At 47.1% G+C, this 24,235-nt stretch overlaps 1 protein-coding gene across 1 annotated transcript in view; it reads right to left on the minus strand.

Moving 5' to 3' along the window:
• Tbcd (tubulin folding cofactor D) overlaps positions 1–24,235 on the minus strand; it is a 163,210-nt gene that overhangs the window by 111,261 nt on the left and 27,714 nt on the right. The window contains exons 8-12 of the mRNA XM_021178456.3: positions 9,579–9,624; positions 8,271–8,403; positions 5,097–5,239; positions 3,135–3,195; positions 2,128–2,202 (exon numbers count right to left, since the gene is read on the minus strand). Coding sequence (XP_021034115.1) covers positions 2,128–2,202; positions 3,135–3,195; positions 5,097–5,239; positions 8,271–8,403; positions 9,579–9,624 — 458 coding nt within the window. The remainder of the gene's footprint in view (positions 1–2,127; positions 2,203–3,134; positions 3,196–5,096; positions 5,240–8,270; positions 8,404–9,578; positions 9,625–24,235) is intronic.

Below are 24,235 nucleotides of genomic sequence, written 5' to 3' on the forward strand. Positions count from 1 at the left end.
GCACGGGCCTTCGTGTCAGATACAGCTGTCCTCCCACTCACCACAATTTGTATGACTCACTCATAATTACAATTTTTGAAAGTGCCAGATGTCTTAGCAGGTGTCTGCTCAGAGGCTATGTGATCACTTCAAATCTTGGAGGGTTTGTTTTATTAGTTAAGACAGAGTCTCCTGTAGCCCAGGCTGGCCTCAAGTTCACTATGCTCACTATGTAGCCTTGACTGGCCTTGAACTCTGATCCTCCTACCTCTACTGCTCAAATGCTGGTATCTGGTTCCAGTTCCAAATATTCTCTTTTTCCACTTCTAAATCTTTATGTCCTTCAGGGTTTCAAATGGAGAGAGATGCTTCCTCGTACTTTTCATGAAGATTCATCGTCATAGTGAACTTGATACAGTATCAACATAATGTTAACTCAAATATATCATTTCTAAAGTACAAAAGTGTCACTATGGCTTCAGGCAGGCAGGCCTGAAAAGCTGCTATCATCCACTCCAGACTCATGTCTGACAAAGCCCATCCTTCGATACAACAGGGGCATAGTAAGAAACTGTGGCCGAGTGCTAAGAGCAAGCCATTATCTCACATCTAAGCCTAGGCTCCCAAGCTTAGGAATCCAGAGAGAAAAAGCACAGAATGCTGGAGATGCCATCATTGGGCTGCAGAAGAGGCTGCGAGACTCAGGCCTCCACACAGACCCAACGCCTTGACCCTCCCTCCCATCAGCATGCTTGCTCCATGCTGGGCTAAGGATGTAATACCTTTTCCTCTCTCCAGAACACAGGCACAAAAACAGGACACGCTTTAGTATCTGCCATCTATTAAAACAGCAGACCCATAAGAAGGTTGAATGAGCCAGGGTCCAACATTAAACCAAGACTACAAGCCAGGAGAAAAAAACACAGTCTGGAGAAGCTGTATACACTAGAACCCCACAACACTCCAAAGAGAATGGGCTCAGGATGCCAGAGAAACTAGAGGAAAGAAAATGTAGAAAAAAGTTGGGAGAGGGGGGCACCTGGAAAAAAGTTCTAAGTGACCAGAGGGAATGTGCAGAAATGCCCTCTGGGGGATGGAAAAAACAGTGCTTGACACTCAGGGAAGGCTGACAATGATGGAATCCCAGCCCTTCCTAAATCTGGCAGCACAAAGCCCAGGGAGAGCAGGAGCCCATCCATCCCATGACTCCAGGGGGAGCCCAGGGACAAGGCCTGAAACAAATCTGCAGAACCTTGAGAAAAGCAGCTATACACGGTGTCTTCTCATCACACTCCACAAAGCAGTCCCAACAAGGATGTTTTCTGCTAGTACTTCCACTATATATTGCCACCACTGGAAAACAGTCTCTAAACTGCAAACTGTCACTAAGCAGCCTGAGGCAAAATGAAAGGCCCAGTTCAAAAGGAAGTGTACTCTGGGTTGTTGGTAGGCCATCTCTAAAGTCACAAGGACAAGTGCTGGAGGGCTCAAAGTGCTGATAACAGACTTCCTGCCAGACAGTCACAGCCACACAGAATAGCAGGCCCAGAACAGCACAGCCAATAAATGGCCATGCAACCTGACTGTAGGATAAGGCATATGCCCTCCTCAACCCTCTAAGAAACCATTACACCCAGAGGGACAATCACTGGGAAGGAAACAAGACCAAGGTTCCTGTCTATGAGTCCACAATACCAGTCTATGGCCCCAGGACCACACCTACCCACATGCCATCATACACACATGCCATTTGCCCCATACACTCAGAATGTCAAGAAACTTCAGTTCATTACAATACAACTCCAAATCCAGGCCTCAGTCACTCAAGAGTCTCAGTAGCCACTGGGGCTAGTAGCAATATGAGGCATGCATCCAGAAAATTCCCTCATTTTAAGAAGCTCTGCCCCCTCACAGTTCAGGCCCAAAGCCTTCACTTGAAGATGAAGACCTACATTTGCAAAGGCTTCATCTCTGTCTAAAGGTTTTAGATATATAATGATGTTGAAACAACATCATTGCAATTGTCAAGTTTAACTTAACAAGGAAAAAATAGGCTTTAGGGTTCTAATAAATATCTCAATTGAAAGCATATATAATAATACAGAAGAACAAAAACCTGCAGGCTTGCCTTTGAGAGTGATAACCCACCTGAAACAGTCCAACACAGACCCCACTACATCATCAGCCAGCTCTCTGGGAAGCCTTCCAGCCATCCTACCAATTCTGAAAAAGAGAAGCAAGACTCCATCAGCTGCACAGGACCACCTTGAGTAAGTTTCCTATTAACCCAGAGTAGGGCAAGACTCGAATACTGCCAAGCAGTGCCCAGGATGGGGAAGGGGACTCCTTGGACATGTGAACAGGGTACGTGGTCACTTTTCTGCACAGTAACATGGACACTGAGCCCATCAGTGTTAAGAGCCCACGAGTACTTCTAGATAAATGCTGCAATCTCCAACCTTGGCCCCTACCTACCTAGACTGTCCCACTTCCACAAAGGATAGCCCAGGCTCTGCACAGAGGGAAGCCAGAGGCCTGAAGTCAGGCCTGTCTCACTGTGCATGTGTCAGTCTATCCCTCCCAGCAGGACAGACTTGGTTGGCATAAATACAAGTCCCCGTGGCAGCTCTCTTCAGCTTCTAGGGAGCTTTACATGGTGATGCCAGAGCAACTGTGAGCAAGAAAATGCACTGCCTCACTTCACAGCTCCCACAGAGTCTCTTCAACAACCTCAACATCTAATTTGTATTCCTCAACTTCTACTAATAATTGGCCTCATACCACTTTAGGAAGCCTAAAATTTAACCTCAGTAAATTTTTTTTTTTAAATTTTGGTTTTGAGGCAGGATCCCACCATGTAGCTCTGCTGGCCTGGAACTTCCTACATAGATTCAGCTGGTCTTGAACTCATATTCATCTGTCTACCTCTGCCTCCCAAGGGCTGGGATTAAAGGCATGTATATAGCCAATAGTTATCTTTAAATGGACATTATATAAAACAATAGTTCTATCATTTGAAGATCTACATAGTATTTACAACTATCAAAACCCAGGTAAAGTTTTTTTACGGAATGAAGACTTTAAGGAATCAACACTGACGGAGACACACCTGCCCGTTGCCTCTGGCACTCAGCATGTAGGGCGTCCATACGTACCCTTTCGCTGCAGACCACCGCACCACAGTGTCCTTGTCCTTCAACCCAACCAGTAGCTGCTCTGCAAGAAACAGGACACAAGAACCATCAGCCTATATAAAATCTTAATCCTCTTGCTTATATATAAACTATCCCAACAGTCCTACACTTCTTTATGTAGGAATACACTTGGAATCATCTATTCTATGGATTACAAAGAATACACTGTGCTAAGAAATCTTAATTTTAGCCAGCTATAGGTTACACATGCCTGTAACCTCAGTGCCTGAGAAGCTGAGGCAGGAGGACTTCCTCAAAGGCACTTTGGAAATCCCAGCACTCAGGAGGCAAAGGCAAGCAGATTTCAATTGAGTTCGAGGCCAGCCTGATCTACAGAGAGTTCCAGGCCAGCCAGAGCTATACAGTGAGACCCTTTAAAATAAGAGTCTTTATTTGTATTGTTTTTCACATTGGTGGAGGAATGGGTATGATGTGTGCATGCCACTGCATGAATGTGGAGACAAGAGGACAACTTCTAGGAACTGGCTCTCCCCTGCTACCATGTAAATTCCAGGAAAGAAGCCTGAGTTGTCAAGTTTGGTCCCTTTACCCTCTGAGCCATCTTGCATTCCCAAGAGGTCTTACTTGTATTTTAAATGTTAACCCCACGTGTATGAGCATACTGCCTGCATGTGTGTATATGTACCTGTGCATGACTGGTACCTGCAGAAGTCAAAAGAGGGGTCAGATCCCCTGGAACCTGAGTTACAGATGACTGTGAGCTATTTTATAGGTGCTGGGAACCAAACCAGCAAGTGTTCTAAACAGCTGAGCTATCTCTTCAATCTTGGACCTTAAATTTATTTACAATGACTGTTTTTAATCACAGAAAAGGACATTTCTGCCACTTTCTAACAAGTGGAGCCAACCCAATAGGACAATCAGCAGGGAACAGATGCCTCCTCAGGTAAAGGCCTCTGTGAGCCAATAGAAGGGGAGGTCAAAGGAAACAAACATCTGAGGAGGCCTCCACAGAGAAAAATGAGAATTAGGGAGACCAGCACAGAGACAGTCAGAAGGTTATCCCGAGTCACACATCCCTGCAAGCCCAGGATGGTACCAATGCTGACCAGAGGGCAAACCCCAGAAGAACTGACAAAGATAAATAGCTAACACGGTTGGGGTGGGAAGAGACAAGTCAGCAGACCCGCGAGTGTAAAGCAACAGGCCTAAGGCAAGTAGGTGACAAGAGAAAAGGAGCAGAGAACTAAGCCTGGGCCCATGGAATGCAAGGTGGCTTAGAGCCACTCAGGATGCATGCAGCACACAGCAGCCAAGGAAGAGAATCCCAGGAAGGCTCAAAGAAAAGACCAAATGTATGGGGAGTGCTGGACACATAAGCAACAGCATTGTGGTCAAGGAGATTGTGGAGACAGCAGGTACAGACAAGTCTGCGGGGAAAGCACGAGTGGACTGAACACAGCAAGAGACATGGCCGCTGGCTTTGTGCCTCCCAGTTGGGATCACACTTCATCCAGCACGAGGCAAGAAAGCAGGAAGAGCGAGGGAACCTGAGGGTGGGCACAGTAAAGGGCTGCTGGGAACAGACACTGGGTCAAGATTCCTCATCAGTATGGACACCTAAAGTGGTCTGAGATGATGCCCGAGGAAAGCATGCTTGGACAAGACAAGAATATGGAGGAGGCAGAGAACCATGGTCCCATGGTTCAAGTCCATGTACCTGAGGTCACCCAGGGAGAGAAACTTAAGGTCAGGTGTCCAATAGGCTACGGGGAGGGGTGAAGAGACAGTGGAGAGATGGCACTGCTGGACCAAGTGTCCATGACGTCAGTCACTGACCACATGCTAGGTGATGTAGCAGAAGATAACCAGGAGAGGAAGAAAGGGAGGGTAAAACAGAGAGAAAGCCCAGACTGTACTGCAGAGGGAGGCATGCATGGATCTGCTGTAGGCTCCACTTACCTATCACAGTTTCCACCCCCTCTGGGATATCATAGTCTTCATCACCATCAGAGGTCAAACTATCAGACAGCAGCTTCTGGTCACTCTTACCCGGGGCACAGAGCTTCAGGTTAGCAGCCAAAGACCGACAGCCACGCTGATACCTATGCACAACAAAACCATCTCAAGTTGGTAGGTTCAGCCTGGCCCTGAAAATAAAATTTTTGGTAACTGATGTCATCAACTTAGCATCCCTCAGAATAATCATACATGATGCCTACGAAAATCTCAATCCATACAAACCTCAAAAGAAAGTCAACCTAAGTCAGATGCAGGCCCTGATTCTGAAGAGCCTTCTACAACAAAGCTTCATAGCAGAAGGCAATGGCAACACCTGACTATAGGTGCACATGAAAGAAACCAGGGCCTCACCCTTATTCACAAGCAAGTAGCTGCCTTCTCCACCTGCTTGGCTTTCTGGCCTCAGCCCAGGCAACAGGGATCTCCCACTTGCCTGGGAACAAGAAAAGAATAGCCAATGAAAATGTGGCTCATGGTCACCACTGCACCACCACCTGGAGCCAAGCCTTGACCACTAGCCTTGACCTAGCAACTCGCTCCTCAGAGTCATCATGCCACAGTAACCAAAGCTTACCTCCAAAGGGAATTCAAAAGAAGCAGGTAGCTTCTGCCTGGCTCTCTACCCTGCGGCGAGCCCCATGAGGACCAATACAAGGTGCTTCCCTCCCCAATAGCAAGTCATGTGCATTCCCTTCACCGCTGCCCCATAGGCACTGTCAAGACTGCAGTGAAAGAACAGCACCAAAATGCAAGCAGCCACACTGGAAGTGCTATACACACACACACATACACACACACATACACACACACACACACACACACACACACACACACACACACACACACGTCACTAGCAAGGCAGCAGCTACTAAGAAAGAGCACAGAACTCACACATGGTCTCCCTCGCACCTGAGTAAGCCCCACAATGAGAAAGTACAGGATAGGGCCCAGGACGATGAAGGGGAAGCTGCATGGAGAACTCAGAGCTCAGGGGATTTAGGGGCCACTGGCAAGTGGGACCAGCAGAAGACCAAAAGCTCCAGCTGGCACTTAAGATCCACATGAGAAGCAAAACCTGTGCTACAGAAGACGGCTGTACCCCAGAGAAAGAACTGAGATTAAACTGACTAACAAAACTAAGAGCAGACAGGAAAGTGGATGCACCCAGCATTCACAGCCTGTGAGGACCAAACTGCACCACCTGCAATGGGGAAAACCTGTAGAAAGTAGCCTAGGAGATCTAACAAGAACCTAAAAATAAAAGAGATAAAAAGGGGAACTGGTCATGGTAATGCATGCCCATCATCCCAGCACTTCAGATGCAGGCAGGAGAATCAGGAGTTCAAGGTCATCTGAACAGCAAATTCAAGGTCAGTCTGGGTTACATAAATGAGACCCATTCCCTTAAGAGGGGAGGGAAAGAAAGGGCGGATGGGGGTGGGGGGGAGGAAGAGAAAACAAATAGGAAGAGGGTGAATTAAAATTCAATCATTAGCCAGCCATGCTCATCCCTTTGATCCCAGCACTTGGAAGGCAGAGACAGGGGAAACTTTGTGAGTTCAAGGCTAGCCTGCTACAAAGCAGGTTCCAGGATAGCCAGGGCTACATAGAGGGACTGTCTCAAACAAAACAAAAATTCAGTCATGTTTTGGTTTGGATTGATTGTTTTGATCAACAGAGTCTTCCTATGTAGCCCTAGTAGGCCTAGAATTCACCATGAAGATGAGGCCAGCCTTGAACTTTCCTCCTGCCTCCCAGAGTATGTCAGCATGCCTTCCAAAACCTAATTCTATTAATAATTACATTACTATATGTGATTAAAAAATACAGACTAAATTATTTTTCCTTCTTAAATTAACGTTCCTAGTACCTGCGAGCATTAACTGAGCACATCTGGTATGTCTCTGAGTTCACCTCTGAACACATAAACCAGCTCTAGTACAGGCAAGTCTTGTCCAATCAGCTGATAGCCTGGGCAAAACAGAAGGCTGCCCCTCCCACCTGCCAGCCTCTGACCAGAGCAGTCTCCTGAGTCTCCAGACTGCCTTGCACCCTCCAGGTCTTGGGTTTCACCGGCTTCCATCTGCACTGTCCACATCCTGTCGGTTTCGTTTCTTTGGAAAATTTCCATGATGTTTTGAGAACAGATCACTAGAATGTCGCCTACAGAACCACCTTGACTGAAGTGTGCATGTAAGGGATACTTCAATAAGACATCTCTAAATCATAGCACACTTCTTTGGAGTTCACTACACACTGGACAACATTTTAACTAAACTTAAATAATTCTTCCCAAATCACATACATTGATAATTGAATGCATCTCAGTGGTACAACACTTGCATAAAGCCCTGGGTTTAAGCTACAGTACCACAAGAATAACATTAATAGCAATAACAGCAGCAACAGCAGCAGCAGCTTCCAGACATGATGGCACATGCCTGGAATCTCAGCACTAAGACTGAGGCAGGAGGAGTGTAAATCCAAGGCTACCCTGGGCTACACAGCAAGGCTCTGTCTCAAAAGGAAAAGCAAAAAACAAAAAACCAAAACAAAACAACTGTACTACGAGGATATTAGAAGAGTCTGTGTCCACCAGCAAGAAAAGATACTTATTTTTTGTTTTTTTTCGAGACAGGGTTTCTCTGTATAGTCCTGGCTGTCCTGGAACTCACTCTGTAGACCAGGCTGGCCTCAAACTCAGAAATCTGCCTGCCTCTGCCTCCCGAGTGCTGGGATAAAAGGTGTGCACCACCACCCCCGGCTCGAAAAGACACTTCTGTTTCTGAATAAACCTTCAACAGTGAACCATGTTTTCTCTGAGAGACAACCAAACAGAAAGCTTTTCCCTCAAGAGCCAGAACCAACCACTTGCAGGTGCATGAGCAGCACCTTAGGGAGAGGCAGGAGAGCAAGCTTCTCCATCTCCACTCTGTCTTCAGCTACTCTAACTGAGGATACTGAGCCAGAAAATGGCCAATGGGAAAACCACTCCCTTTGAAACCAGAAATACTCAGACAGCAAAGGAAAAATGAAAACGGAAGACAATGTGTGCTGTTCAGTCCACATTGTCCCCTCCTCCTGAGAAAAATGCAAGCCCCATGCCTAACTTACCTCCACGTGGCCACCTTTGGCTTCAGGAAAGTCAGCCCCAGTCTCTGGACAAGCTTCACACCAAGCTTCCGCAGTGAGGTGTGACTGCTCTCGGGGAGTCTGCAGCCGTCGAGGCACTGGAGCACAGTGTTGGCTGCGGAGGAGAACACGCGACTTGGCGTGGCAGGAGGTGGCACGCATCCCTGAACACACTGATCCCACGGGCCCCAGGTAGGTGGCAGATAAACCACACTGACTCTCTGAGCCCTGGCCACAAGACCCCTTTTCTCCCCAGGTTATCATCCAAGAACAGCTACAGTGAAGCCTACTTACTGTCTTCACCATGCAGCAGAAAGCAGAAAAGGCCCAGAGCACAGGGGAAGCCATCTTGCTACAAGCCTTGAGAGGCACAGGGGCGAGTATGGACAAAAGAGATCATTCAAGTGAACCAGAGCTTCTGGAGCGTACTTTATTCATGGACTGCTCCGTCAGCACTGAGCTGGAATGGAGGCAATGCTGGGACAAGAGACTGAGCCCAGGGGAGCATAATGAGATCTCTTGGATGAGACCTGGGCTACAAAGGCCATTCAGGGGATTAAAGTGGGGCAGAAGAGTATAATAATGACATTCTGGAGACAACAAAAACCTAGGATGGGAGCATAGGGCTAGGTCTCAGATGGGACATGGACTAGGATAGTCAGGCTAATTTAGATGAGCTAGCTAGGTAATAGCCTAAGCTAGGCCTATTCTCTTATTCATTATTCTTCCTCTGGCAGGTCCAAGAAATCCCACTATAAAGGGAGAATGAAGTAATGAGAAGGGGATATAAAGTGATGGAGGAGGAAGGAGAGGCGGTGGGGAGGAAGGTGAAGCACTGCAAGGGATGTAGTAATCAGAGGGAAGGAGATGATGGGGAGGAAATGAGGTGGCGGGTTAAGGGGATGAGGTAAGAAGGGGAATGAAAGAGAATGGAGGGGTGAGAGGAGACAGGGTGATGTGGAGGAGTGAAGCAACAGGAAAACACAGCTTCTGTGGGCTCCTGGGCGACCTAGGGACATGCTCACTGTTTCCAGGTCCCTCCAGGATTAAGTCGGGGCACCTGGAGCACTGCAGAACCCAGATCCCAGAAATTTCCTGTATCTCATATAGGTAGACTAGTCTATCAAAGTTATATTAAAGAACACAAAGCAGGAAGTCAAAGAACGACGACAGTGTCCAAACACACAAGGCTACAGGTTCCTACACGCTTGAGTTAAATGTGAGAGCAGCACACTTGACTATGTGCACACAAACTCACAGTGCAAACACTCTCCTCCAAATGAATCTTACCATAGGGAAGGCAGTCTTCACGTTTCCCATGCTTAAATATTTGAGCCTGAAAAAAAAATAGCATGTTTTAAATACATTTCTAACTTTAAAACACACACGTTATCAGAACAAATTCATTGCTTCTTCCAGAATTTTGCTGAGCATACACACCAACACACAGGTGAAAGATTCAGTTCACAACAGAGGAGAGTCTAGGACAGGGATCTTCCCTCAGGTCCCTTCATAGCAAGAGTACACCAATGGAGTCTGACCTCTGAGGAGCTTAGACCCTAACCCGTAGAGTGCAGACTGAACTGGAGAGGGGTGGGAAGTCTCATCAAGAGCTGCAGATCAAAGGATCCATACAAAACCGAGAAGCCACAAAAGTCTTTCCTTCTCTCTCGCCCACTACCTTAATCCACCCAGGAGGAGGGCCTCACAGAACCGACTTCCACCCTCTGCCACACTTTACCACTGCATCTGGTCCCTCCCAAGCTCTCCCTCACCGTGATGGTGGCTGCACACCATGCAGTCTCTGTGCACAGTACTATGAATGCATTTGGAGGGCAGCAGCCAAAAAACTATCTGATCTTCACTAGAACTAATTCTCTCTCACGAGCATACTAAAACACTGGTCCTCGATAGAACACTGGCCCTCCTTCAATTATAACAATGCTTCTCTCAACTCCTGGAATTTGATCTTGACATCCACACACGCACTGTGACTAGCATGCACCCATATTCACATACATACACACCATATACATACAAATAAATACATATATATGGTTACATATTTATATATAAGTTAAATATGTGTATGTATGTTTGTTTGTTTGTAGTTCTCTTCCACTTCCACTAGAACACTGTCCTCCCTTTGGAAAACACATGTCATAGTTTGGAAAGTCATTCCCAAAATGATCAGTGAACTTGGGTTTATAGAAAGAGAATTCTCTGAACCCCACCACTGCTCCCTTATAAACCTGGAGAGGTCTCTGAGAGGTGCCACCAAGTGAAGCTTTGGTTTGGGCAGGCCATAAGGACCCCATCGGTGCTCTGTACCTTCCCACTCACTAGACCTACCCCACACTGAGCTGCCAGGGAAGAGAAGCAGCTGAGCAGAAGGGAGGGCTCTCACACGCTCACACACACACACACACACACACACACACACACACACACACACAATCCACCACAACCCAAACACTACACACTGTAACCGGAGCTGGCCTGGCATCAGGGTAAGAAAGGAGAGCATGGCCTGGCATCTAACCTGACCCTCTGGGACAGAGGCTGGGTAGCCCCAAGCCAGTCCAGGTTTGCAAACTGTGAACTCAATTAGTTCAGACTCAGATCATAAGCTCATAGGTGAAAATACAGAAGTTAGATACTTTTCACTTTTAAAAAGTTCGGTCAACAAGCGCCAGTGAGTGTACGGGCAACACAAACTGGACTTGGTATTCTTTTTTTCCACTTTGTTTAAGGGGAAATTGTAAGGGGTGGGAGGCTGGGGGAGGGACCTGGGAGGACTGGGGAGTTATAAGGGGTGGGAGGCTGGGGGACCTGGGAGGACTGGGGAACCTGGGAGGACTGGGGAGTTGTAAGCGGTGGGAGACTGGGGGACCTGGGAGGACTGGGAAGTGAATGAGACTGGGGTGCATTATGTGAAATTTCAAAATAATTATTAAAAACATTAAGTTAAAAAAAAAAACTAAGGTCAAACTTCACATGCAAAATCACCTTTCACCTCTAAACTGCTGTGTATCCTTTAGGTTCACAGAACCCTGCCCCCACAGGCTCTAGGGACCACATCGTCCCTGCAAAGTAAACCCTGGCTAGAAAAGCAAGGCAGGACAAAATCCAAGGAGCAACCATGCGCACACATCTTTAGTCCCAGAACTCTGGAGGCAGAGGAAGGCAGATCTCTAAGTTCAAGGCCAGCCTGGTCTACAGAGAGAGTTCCAGAACAACCAGGACTACAGAGAAACCCTGTCTCAAAAAACAAACAGCAAAGAAAAAAAAAAAAAAGAAAAGAAAAGAGCAGCGTATAGGGAGATAAATGTCCAAAATCAGAGCATGAGGATGTCAGAGAACGGTGACTTACAGACAGTAGAAGTTTCATGACCTTTAGGGCAACAGATCAAACCTCTCAAAAGAAATTAGCATAGGCCAAGAGATAGGAACTTTTGGGGACAAAGGAGGGCTCAACAGTTAAGAGCACTTGTGAAGGACCCATGTTCAGTTCTCAGCACCCACATGGCTGCTTACAGCCACCTAAAATTCAAGTTCCAGAGGCTCCATTGCCCTCTTCAGACCTCCACGGGAACTCCATGCATGTGGTACACATACAGACACATACACAGGCAAACACTCACACACATAAACATTGTTTCTAAAGAAATGAGTAGAACTGAATAGAAGTGTATCATGGAAAAAATGGAATTGTTATTTAGAATCCTCCCACCAAGCAAATCCTAGTAGAAAAACTAGTGATTTCACTGCTGAATTTTAGCTAACATCCAAGGGGGAAAAAAAAATAACACTGTACCCAAACGCTGAGAAAATGCTTGCCAAATGACTGTCCCCCAATACATAGCCAGGCTTGTGACAAAAAATTACAACCAGCATCTATGGGTATCAAAACGGACTCCAACAACAAATTACAAGGACTTTACACCAGAAAATGAGGCTTATTCCCCATCTGCAAAGAATTTAAGACTGGCTTAGAATCCAATAATCCATTAATATGATGTGTCAGATTAACATAACAATAAATAAGAACACACGATCATTTTTCTGATAAAAGTCAAATTGTTCAAAAAAAAAAAATGCCTTCTCATTCTGACCCTTATAAAAGGCATCTAGGAAAGCTAGAGGGACGGTCACTTGACCACTGGGTTAAGTTTCCAACAGCCACATCAGGTGGCTCACACCCGTACCTCCAGGGTATCCAACTCCTTTTCTGGCCTCCACAGGCGCGATATATGACAACAAACACAGACATACACATATACACATAATTTAATAGTTTTAAAATAAGAGAGATGGGAATGGTTCATTTTCTGGATTAAGTCTCCTCAAAAGACTTCTGTGATCCGTGCTGCAGCCAGAGGCCACGCTGATGCCCCTGATGAGTGCTGACAACAGAGACCATATCAGTGTCCATGATCCGTGCTGCCTCCAGCTGCTATGGACAGGGAGGCTTCTTCTGCAGTGGTATCGATCACTGCAGACTCAGAACTGAGAAGGAGAGACACTGAAGGCTTTGTGACAACCTCCTTCCACCTCCACAAAAAAAGAAGCAGTCTAGGCAGGAAGTTATTGAAAAGACAGAAATGCTGACAAGTAGCTCTTCACAGTCGGTGGCTTCTGGGAGGTGGACCCTGGTTTTCTCTAAGGGGCTGGCCACTGGGAGTTTGACCATGCTCCAATGTGTATATGGGCAACACAAATTGGACTTGGTGGTTGGTTTGTTTGGGGGGGGGGGTGCATGGATGGGAGAGCAGACCTGACAGGAATGGGAAGCAAAAGTGTTCAGGGTGCATTATATGAAATTTCCAAATAATTAATAAAAACATTATGTTGGGGAAAACTCTGTTTCTTTTCTGACTTGTTAGGATAGAATAAGTCTGATATCTACACTGATTATTACATATCTAATTGGAACACTCTGTGACAACTTGTATAGTCTGCTAATTAAACTAGTTTACTAAGGTTAAAAATATTCTAAAATAAAACATTGAACTGGGATACCAACTCCTGGCATGACTGCCACCTCCAGAAGCCACTATTATCCCCAAGTCTAACTCCAAAAAGCCTCCCTAGCTTTTGGAAACAGACAGCTTATAACAAAGGTGTGCAAGGACCTGCCCAGACACAGCAGGAGCTCAGGTGGAGAAGCACAAGTTTCAGAGGGGAAATGTACCCGTAGCCTATGCTAGGGGCTAAGGAAGAACGGAGGACAAGCACATGCCACGGCTCAGATCCAACAGGATGATCATAATGAAAATGCTGGAAGTAAACTCAAAGGCAAAACACTCTCCAGTCACTTGGGGATGGCAGAGCAGAGCAGGACCTTGGCCGTATTCACAATAACAGATCCTGAGGGTCTAAAGGAAGGCCAGTTACACTCAAGACTATCTGACCACCTAACTGAAAAGGTAAACGAAAACATACATTACCAACCACAGTGTGCAATGTCATGGTAAGGCAGAATAAGTGGGTAAGGGCAGGTGACAGGAAAAACAAAAGTTCCAGGTCCCTCTTGCAGGAATCCGGAGACAAAGTTGTTGTTAAGCAAGGCCACAGATTCCAACTGGGGAATCATAAGATCAAAGTCAACTTACTGAGTGGCAGAGAAGTGTGAAGAAGCAGACCCAGGCAGCACAAGGGCAGCACACTAGCCAGCTGGGGGGCAAAGCCGGAAGGCAGCACCCCGGCCCTGAGGAGGTCAGTCACACCAGAGAGAGCTTGACCTTTCAACCAGGGCATAAGTAGTAAAATGTTGCCTGGTTTTGTCTTTTTCTAATTTTTTGTTTTTGTTTTTATTTTTTTCAGACAGGATCTCACTCTACTGGCCAGGCTAGCCAGAAATCTCTAACACTGCTCCTGCCTCAGCCTTCAGAATGCTGGAATTACAGGCATCAGTCATACCATCCCCAGCTTTAAAGCATCTTAAAAAAAAAAAAATGTATGTGTTAGTGGTAATGATTACCTACCACGTGCAAAGTCCTGAACTCATTCCCAGAAAACACACACACACACACAAATAAAGAAGACTATGTAAGCTTCCTCATTCTCCATCTATATGCTGGATAGACTGCCACAGCAGTTAGGATCAGACCTCATCTCCCTTCCCTCGATCTATGAAGAATGGACGATAGCGGTGCCCACCACACTGAGCCTTTCTAAAGCACAGCTCCCTTATTTTCAAACATATTCCCCAGAGAATGAAACGCAGATCTGGGTTATAATGCTCCCTACCATGTGAATACCAACACACATTCTCTGTGCAAGATCTAATTAGGAATTGTTCCCTAGGGCCACACTGGGCTCTAACACTCATCTGTGCCTTGCTCAAATCACATCAGAATAGCACCTTGCAGTGGATGGGAATGAACAGAGAGGCCCACAACTGGACAATGTGCAGAGAGACTTTGGAGTAGTTGATCCTAAATGGGATGTCTTTACCAAATGCCTCCCCCTCGAAACTCGAGGATCAATGTGGAAGAAGATGTGGAAAGACCGTAAGAGCCAGAAGTGATGTCAGTGTCTTCCAGGCACCACGGGGCTGATGCACATATGAATGCACAGAGACTTGGGCAGTACATGCAAGGCCTGCACAGGTTCAATCCAAATAAGATCCCAGCCGAGTGGGGAAGTGGACATGTGGTTCCAGCCCTAACCAAGAGGCTATTTGCAAATGATACTCTGACAAAGAAAAACTTAGTTTCTCCGTGAGGTATCACTGGGCACATCAACAGCAGTCCAGGGCAGGCCCCCATGCCCATCGTGTTGACCAACACAAAACAAATTCAGTGGGTTTGGTTGATTTGTGTGAGCTTTTCGTCCCACTTTGTTTGGGGATTCCCTGTCTTACTGGTCTTTTGCTTGTTGTTTGCAATGGTTTCCATTTTTGTGTTTTTATGGAAGTTTTTGGTTTTGTTTTGAAAAAGAGAACATAAAGTTGGGTAGGTAGGGAACACACCAAACATCATATATTATACATATAAGTCACACATTTAAACTACCAACATCTCTCAAGCAGAAATCTGGAGCATACTGGTAGGGGTCAGAAAGTGTCAAAACACAGTCAGGTCCTGAACCAGTGGGTAAATGAGAGCAGTCTCACCATGTGTGAGACACAAGCCATGCCCAAAGAGAAACAAGACCTCAGACATAAACATAGCTTGCCCTACTACAGCACCCCAGCTTGGGGTGGAGATGGAGGGGCAATGTGCAAAACAGGCCAAGTGGACACAGAGGGTAGATGACGCCCTGGCACTAGGCACCCAGTCATGTAGCAGTCACCCACACCTGCAAATGTCCAGTCTGCGTCCCACTGTCCCCTAACCCCACCACCCCATCACAAACCAAACCACCAGCATGGCCCGGATGACAATCTGTATCATCATGAGTACAGCACCAATTCTGTCCACTCTGACCCATTCTAGGAGTTTCAGGCTTGATTTCTAAGGCAATACAGGTTCTGAGCACACTCTCAGAGAAAATCAGCAAGACAGCAACTCTCCATGAAGCACACAGGAAAAAAGTATGAAGAAAGGGAACCCTTCCCCTGGGGGAAAAAAAGATGAATATAGGCTTTTGATTTTTCACATAAAAGGCATCTTCACAACACTCAGGAGGCTGGAACACAACAACCTGTGGAGGACCACAAGTTTATAGCCAGCCTGGACTATAATTCATTTTTAAAATCTTTCTTTTTAGCACTTCCCCTTCCCAGTGCTGATCAGTGAGAGCATCTCTCAGCTTCAGAGGAACTTGAACGTTCACGCTGATTCATACATACACACACACACACACCCCACCTTGGTGGACACATGAAACAGGAACCAACCTAAAGCCACCTGCATTTCTGAGAAAGCACAGGCAGCACCAAGGCAATTACAGCACCGACAGTTTGGGAAAAACACCTCTCGGCACAGGAGGAGCAACCCTGTCTGTTTCTGTTGTTCTAGAAACTAGCCCAGCACAAGGTGCAAACAAAACGAGTTTCCCAGTAATCATCCTAAACTATACCACACCTTTCCAGTCTCCCCACCCAAGCTAGCTTCCCCTCCCTGGGGCATGCTCTCCAAGCCCCGTAAATCACAGGCTCAAGAGCCACACAGAAGCAAGTTCACCCTGCTGCCAAGCAAGAGGTGCTGGTTTGAGGCTCCCTGAAGGCACTGCCAGATTCAAGCCAAGAAAAGCAACTCCACCCCAGGCCCTTGGAGAAAGGTCCCTGCACTACAGCCCAGGTGTGGCTGTCACTGAAATGCAAAGGCTCTAAGAAGCTCCCCAGTCTGAAGCCTTGGGAGCACTGACCAGCAAACTCAGAAACCACGGCGTAAAATGGCAGGTTACCAGAGCACTTGGTTACAGATCCTGCTCTGGCCTCTCAGGAAGACACTGTTGTACCCAGGCCACCTCACAATGGGACGTGGCAAACAACAATTCTTGACTTTGTCTTTTTTTTTTTTTTAAGATTTATTTATTTATTTTACCTATATGAGTACACTGTAGCTGTCTTCAGACACACCAGAAGAGGGCATTGGATCCCATTACAGATGGTTGTGATCCACCATGTGGTTGCTGGGAATTGAACTCAGGACCTCTGGAAGAACAGTCAGTGATCTTAACCACTGAGCCATCTCTCCCAGCCCTTGACTTTGTCTTAACACTAAAAAAATTCCCCATCATAAAAGGCTTAGCAAACCACTGGTAGTGGAATTGTAAGGCACTTTTAAATATGTCATACAGGAGATCAAAACCCAGGCAGGAAAAGATGGCCAAAACTCACACAACCACCCTAGCTAGGCTGAGCACCCAAACAAAGCCAGGCTCTCACCTAGGACAGAGGAACTACCTTCACTTGCTGCCTTCACCAATGCAAAGGCAGCCACAACAGCTCATTCCTGAACACCCTTCCTCCAGCACTGTGGGGAAGGAACTCTCTCCAGAGAACAGAGCCTAGAAAATTGAGGTCTAGCACCTCTACTGGCTTATAAAGACAGTGAGAGACATCCTGAGGAACCCACTGTCCCAAATAGAGCAGTAAGCTGACACTGGAAAGGAGTGCTTAGATACAGGGCAGGACCCAGCCCCACGATGGCATCTGGGCCAGAGACATCGCCTGCCCAATAGCAGACAGCTGAAATCAGTTATCAATGCCTCCCTCACAGCCCCAGTTCCGGGAGCAGCCCTATGGCCGACCACAAGCTGCACTGAACACTTCTAGTGTGAATAGTTCCGTAGATGGCTACCTGTGGGTCACTTCTAAACTCTTGGATCAGGGCAAATTCTCAGGCTACAAACCACCCACTGGGCAGTTTCAGGTTTGACCCATATGCCAGAGGCAAGATATCTAGGAAGGAGGGTGTTTTCTTCCTTACTAGAAAAACAAAGCAAGGCCCTCTCCCACTACACAATGAAAGGAATGACACCCACCGTTAACTGAAGCATTTCTTACACTGGAAACCTAAAACATCAAGTTCAGGTTTGTTTTCATTTATATGAAACAGGATCTCCCTATACAGCCCTCAAACTCAAGTTCCTCCTACCTTTGAGGGCAAGCATGTACCAGCACCGCCAGCTCAAGAGAGTCGATCCTTCCTAACATCAAAAACACATTCACTCACTGCAGCCTTCATGATGTAAAGAGAAAACTCACCAATAGGAAAGACCCTAGACAATAGGGAAAAGGACAGATGTTGAAGGCAGATAACTCCAGCCTCTCAAGTTTGTGTTATGACTACTTATTTCAATTTCTTGTGCTTCTTAAGTAAAGATAACCATATCTCGATCAACTGGTAAATGTAAAAAGGTATGGTAACACTCCTTCTACTGAGAGCCCAGGATTGAGGGTATCCCAACAACAGGAGCCATGCATACAGAGCCAAATACCTCAGCCCGTGGAGGAACGCCCAGTATGGCTGAGGAACCTGAAGTCAGAGACAAAAACTCAAACTCCCCAATACAGTCAAGGGCAGCACTGTCCCAGGTGAAGTGAGGGAAGTGAGGGGGACAAAAGGAAGCACAGGCCAGGAAAAGGCTGAGAGGCCGTCCCAAACATCATGTCTTCAGCACAGGACAGACGCAGAAGCAGGGGCAGTGGAACACACAGTGCCCATAAAGCCAACTCAGGAGCTTTGGCTGAGAAACGTGAGACAGAGCAAGAAGGGCACTGTGGTACCTGTCTATAATGCCATGGAGATGGCAGCGCTGGAGATAGGAAGATGGGTTAATACAAAACAAGCCTGGATTACACAAGAACCCTATGGCGGGTGTGTGTGTGTGTGTGTGTGTGTGTAGTACAAAGGTCTTCCAGTGACTCGGGATACTTGACAGAATGCACAGGTTCCAGACCCTTGGTCATAACACAAGCCAGCAGGAAGGGATTGGGACTGAGGTGTCTGTCTCCTGGCAGGGCAGAAGACATAGCAGTCTTAAAGTTAGCCGATCCGCACACATAAACCACAGAGTTTACAGGATCAGTGAAAAGAACGAACTGTTAGAACAAAGTGTCAACTGCCCAAATATTTTGAAAAACAGAGTGGGGACTATTTCAGGGAGCCGATACAGGCATTTTGTTGTCCCACAGTGATAGAATGACTCAGCCACAGAGGGCTGACCAACCTACTGCCTATAGGAGGTATAGGTGGCCAACCCACTGGCCAGATTCTCCAATGACCAGACATTGGTCACCAGCCACACAGATGTTCAAAGCTTCGTCAGTTCAGTTTCCTAGCCCACGTACAAGCATAAAGACAGTACCAGATGCCCAGCTTGGAAAACGTGGCCTACTAATTACACACTGCCATCCTCGGGGCTCAGAGGGCAGGAAGACGCCCCAACCGCCCTTGGCGGGTCCCCCCTCTGATGCTTCTCAATCCTTGTTCCCTCTTGACCATGGAACAGTGCACAACTACAAGGAACCAAACAGACGAGGACGATAGGAAGGGCTCCACGGAGGTACTTCAGAGAAGGATGACCCGTCGTCACCCTTCAGGAGAAGATGAAGACCAAGCACAGCAGATGTGCGTGAGTGAGGACTAAAAGACTAAAGAACCACACTACAGGGTGAAGACTTGTGGAATGGGAAGAAGGTATCATGGAGGGATCGCTGGAAAGCCAGCTGAAGCTCTGGGTAAGACAAGGAGACGTGAGAACCAAACAACTAGCAGGCATGGAGGATACCGGCAGAGACAGCCTCAGGCTCAAAGTCTCAGTCTGTCTGCTTCTCTCTGTGTCTGTCTGTCTGTCTCTCTCCCCCCCACACACACACACATACACACACATATACACACACATTGTCTCTGTGTTTCTCTCACATATGCAGTCTCTCTGTCTCTGTCTCTGTCTCTCTCTTACACACATACATACACATGTGTTTCTCTCACATATGCAGTCTGTCTCCATCTCTCTGCCTCTCTGTCTGCGTGTCTCTCTCTCTCTCTCTCTCTCCATCTCTTTCCCCCCCCCTCTCTCTCTCACACACACACACTCACACACACACACACACACGCATACACACATGCATTGTCTCTGTGTGTCTCTCTCTCTATCTCTATCTCTGTCAGGCTTCTACAGTCACAAGGCTAAGGAGGACAAGCTGTAGGACAACAGGCATGAGGTTAAGACTTCAGGTGTCACAAGTGTACCCACGGCCCACAGAATGAGGGCTCTAGAACAAGGACAGAGAGCAGGAAACAAAGATCAAGGGCAAATCAGAGATGAGATGTCAACAGCCAAGGCCTGAGGGAAGCATGTGAGAAGGAAGGCCAAGGAAAGTATCAGGGCAGCCAGGTATCAGCACCTGCCCGTGGGCCAGGTGAGAGGAGGAGGAGGTGGAGCGTGAGGCGTTCAAATGGCCCGCAGCAAAAGCCACAAGCCAGGCTAAAGGTGGAGGGGGCTCCCCACTGGCCTCCTGGGCCTCCATTACTAACGCAGCTCACACGAGCAGGTGGGCAGGGATGAGGAGGATGAGGCCATGCACATGTACATACGCGTTCCTACGGGGCTCACCTAGGTAAAGTGCTGAGCTTCGTGAAACTACAAACAGCCAGAGCCTACTCAGAGCCTACTCAATGCCTGGCACAGGAACCCTGAGTCTATGGAGACAGCACTCTCTATAGACAGTGCATCATCTCCATCCTATCTGTCACGCACTTTCTCCACCCAAAACCTTCCTCTTCGGGCTAGAAAGATGGCTCTGGGGAGAGATGCTTGCTGCTGCCAAGCCTGCATTCAATCATAAGGTGAAAGGTGAGAGTTACTTCTGCAAGCTGTCCCCACATGAATGCTCTGGTACACACATCACACCATACCCGCAAATATATATATAAACAAATAAAGTGAAAAGCAAAGTTGCCCTGAGCACCAAGGCACAAGCCCCCAGACATTCTGCCCTAGGATGCTGAGGCAGGGCTTCTCTAGAAACCAGGCTCCACAGAAGCCCACAAACAAAGAGGCCAAAGTCCACAAGACCATGACAGGCTAAGCTGAAGAGCATGACCAGGGCTGATTAGCTAGTCTCCACACACTCTGAGGCAAGAGAGGTTTGTCACTTCTCTTCCAGATAGAGCAAAGTACCACACCTATGCCTCGGGCCACCAGGAGAGATGAAATCCAAGTATAGCTAAAGCCTATTCAGAGGCCAAGGCCAGGACAGTCTGGTCAGGCAGCTGAAGGCCCAGACAGAGCCAAGTCCAGGATACAGGTTTCTCGTGCTTATCCACACAGGTAATCTAGTCAACAGTCACTTGTAGCCAGGCACCCAACCCCTATCCTTTAAACCACACACAAGGAAGAGAGACGCTCCAACACATGCCTCGTGGGTCAGATTGCCATGCAGCCCCTGGGATGGGCCTGTGGATCCTGGTACCTTAGCTCTCTTCAGTGTTAATACTGTTGCCTGTGAGGTTTCTGGGTTTTGCTGCAACTTTGTGGCTTTTTGTTTTTCTCCGTGCTAGGTAACCCAGGGCTACAAGAATGCTAGAGAAGTGGTCTCTGGTACTGAGCTATACCCCCAAACTATAAGTTCAGTAAGAATTCTACCTTTAGTCAACAATAGATAAAATAAAGTCTGGATGTTGAATCTTGTTTGTTTATGGTTTGGGGGCAGTTTCTCTATGTAGCCCTAGCTATCCTGGAACTCTCCATGTAGACCAGGCTGGCCTCGAACTCAGAGATCCGCCTGCCTCTGCTTCCAAAGTGCTGGGATCAAAGGCGTGCGCCACCATGCCTGACAAATTTTGAAATGTTAAAAATAGGAAAAATAAAAATAAAAAAAAAAAAAAAACCACCTAACTGTGAAGAGGAGATGCTATGTCAGCTGGTAGTAAACAAAAGGATATCCCCTGCCACCAATCAACACAGGCAGTACCTTCCCTACCAGCAGCCTTCTTTGGAACCAAAAGTCCCTTCACCATCATAACCGCTGGAGGAAACGCAGAGAAGCCGCCATGTTCAGAAGCTTCTAATCTGAAGGAAAATCATGACCACACAACCATCAAACAATAAGAAAAGGTCAAATACATTTAAGAGACAACGTTTTATTTTAAAAATATGTTTTCTGCCCTCAAATTTCCTCCATTCGCATTAATACTAACACTCATGAGCAAAGGGGCCTTCCAGAGAAACAAAATTGCCAAACACTTGTTTCCTTCCCACAAGAGTTAAGAATCAATGCCGCGAGAGGGCTATGCTTCGAGGGAAATAAAATCAATCCTAGTTTCGATGTGACTTGTTCAGAGTTCACCTGTTTCGCCTAACCCACACTAATGAACAGGTGGATAAAAATGAAGCCAAGTGCATCAAAGGAAACATGCAATCCTGAAGCACAATACACCTGCAAGTTTCATCATGCACAAGACACCAGCCCTCTGCCTTCAGGTCTGACAAGCCCATGGTGAAACTGCTCCACCCACTGAGCGTAACTTCCTCCTGCCCTGGAGCCAGATCAGACCCAAGTGACCCTCTAAGAGACAAAAAGAAGCCAAGAGGGAGACTGAGGAGACAACGCCGCCCCAGAGCGGAGGCTTGAGGGGTGGGGGCAGGGCGGTGGCAAGCCAGGCACCTCGAGCCCTAGGAGATGAGACCACTGTAGCTGTTGGTCTACGGCAGTTTCATTCAGCCACTTCCCAGGATTTCAGTTGTCTGCGTCAGACAAGTGCTCACCATCCTCAGGGCAAAATCTCTCTAGATAGAGCAGAGGTGCTGTTGCCAAACCACCAAAGTACTCTGCCCCAACGGCAGAGAGCTGGGTCTCATCTTCTCCTCCCTTGCCAACACACCCAGCTGGGGGGCGGGGGAGGAGGATAGGAGACTCAACTTTCTAAGCCTCTGGGAACCCTTTTTACACCTCAGGAGGAAGCAAAAAGAGAATTTCTCTCCTCAACACTGGAATTTAAAGATGTCCAAATAAAAGGCACACATGTCTGGCTGGTTTAAGTCACTTAAAGGAATCTCAACCCACTGGCATAACTGGCAAGGAATGGAACAGCAACTGTCCTACAGTGTCTGAGCCCAACCTATGCCCCATGCACCTCCTAAGGAAGAAGAAACAAAAATCTTGGGAACTACACAGAGACTCGGGTGATCACAAAGAACAAAAAGGCAAAGTATGTAAAACAAGACAGAAAGCAGTCACTGCGGAATGCTCCAGGCACATTGGCCAGGACCTCAGTTAAGGCCCACAAGTTATCACCACCTCCCACAGGTGCCTGCTTCGCCTAAGCAGGAAGCCTGTCTACCCTGCCAGCCACAATCTCTATTGCCATGGGCAGGAAGAAGTGGAGAGCAGAAAAACTCCTGGGCCAGGCTGGCAGGTAGCTAGCTGCAAACCTTCAATCCCCTCAAAACTGCAGACTGAGCTAGGTCCAGTGGGACACACCCATAATCCTTGCTAACAGAAGCTAGCCTGAGCTATAAAGCAAGATCCCCCTCACAGTCCCTAACCCAAGAAAGAATGCAAACAAAAGCAATCTAAAATCAATCCCCTGAGATTAATTGTGCCTGTCCTCCCATGTGTCCCATATACACGATAGACAGGTCTAACACCCTTCCCTCAAGCACCACCATGCAGTAACAGACTCTAGCTACGTTTTGTCAGACCTTCCTGTATTCTCTTGATGTGAAAACTTTCAACAAGACTCAGGCCAAGCCGGGAGTGTTGGCACACACCTGAGATCCCAGCACTCAGGAGGAAGAAGCAGGAGTAAGTTCAAAGCTATCCTGGGCTACAAGTCCCAGGTAAACCAAGGCTGCACAGTAAGTAGGTAGAAAGCCAGGTATTATGGCACAAACCTTTAATTCAAGCCCTCTGGAGGCACAGGTGGATAGAGCTCTGAGTTCAAGCCCAGCCTGGTCTACAAGAGTTCTAGGACAGTCACGGCTACATAGAGAAACCCTGTCTCAAACAAACAAACAAACAAACAAATGGGGTAGGAACTGGGTGGGTGTGGGATGGATGGGTGGAGAGAAGACAGCAGGTCGGGCAGGGAGGCAGAGATAGATCAGTTGGTCATCAAGTTTAGACTGAGTTCAATCCCTGGAACCAAATGAGGGACACAGAAAACATTCAATAAGTTGTTTCGAACTCTTTATTGTTGTTGTTGTTGCTGCTGCTGAGCTCAAAAGATGGCTCAACAATTAAGAGCATTTTGGTCTCCACACAGGCAATAAGCAAATGTTAAAAGAAAAAAAAATGTAAAGATTCATGCCAAAAATATTAAGAACCTACTTACACCCAAATCTTTCAAATAAACTATTTCTATCTACCTCTTCATCAGAATTGCCTAAAACACAAATGTACAACACCTACCACGATTTATAAATCAACTGTGACCTCTGCCCCACTCTTCCCTCTTCCCTCCTCACACTACCTTTCAGGGTAAGCCACAACTTGCACTAAACTCTACTGCTACAATCAAAATGGAAATCACAATAAAACCTCT

Source organism: Mus caroli, unplaced genomic scaffold, assembly GCF_978045245.1.
Source record: "Mus caroli unplaced genomic scaffold, Mus_caroli_1 scaffold_13, whole genome shotgun sequence".
NCBI classification, from domain to species: Eukaryota; Metazoa; Chordata; class Mammalia; order Rodentia; family Muridae; genus Mus; species Mus caroli.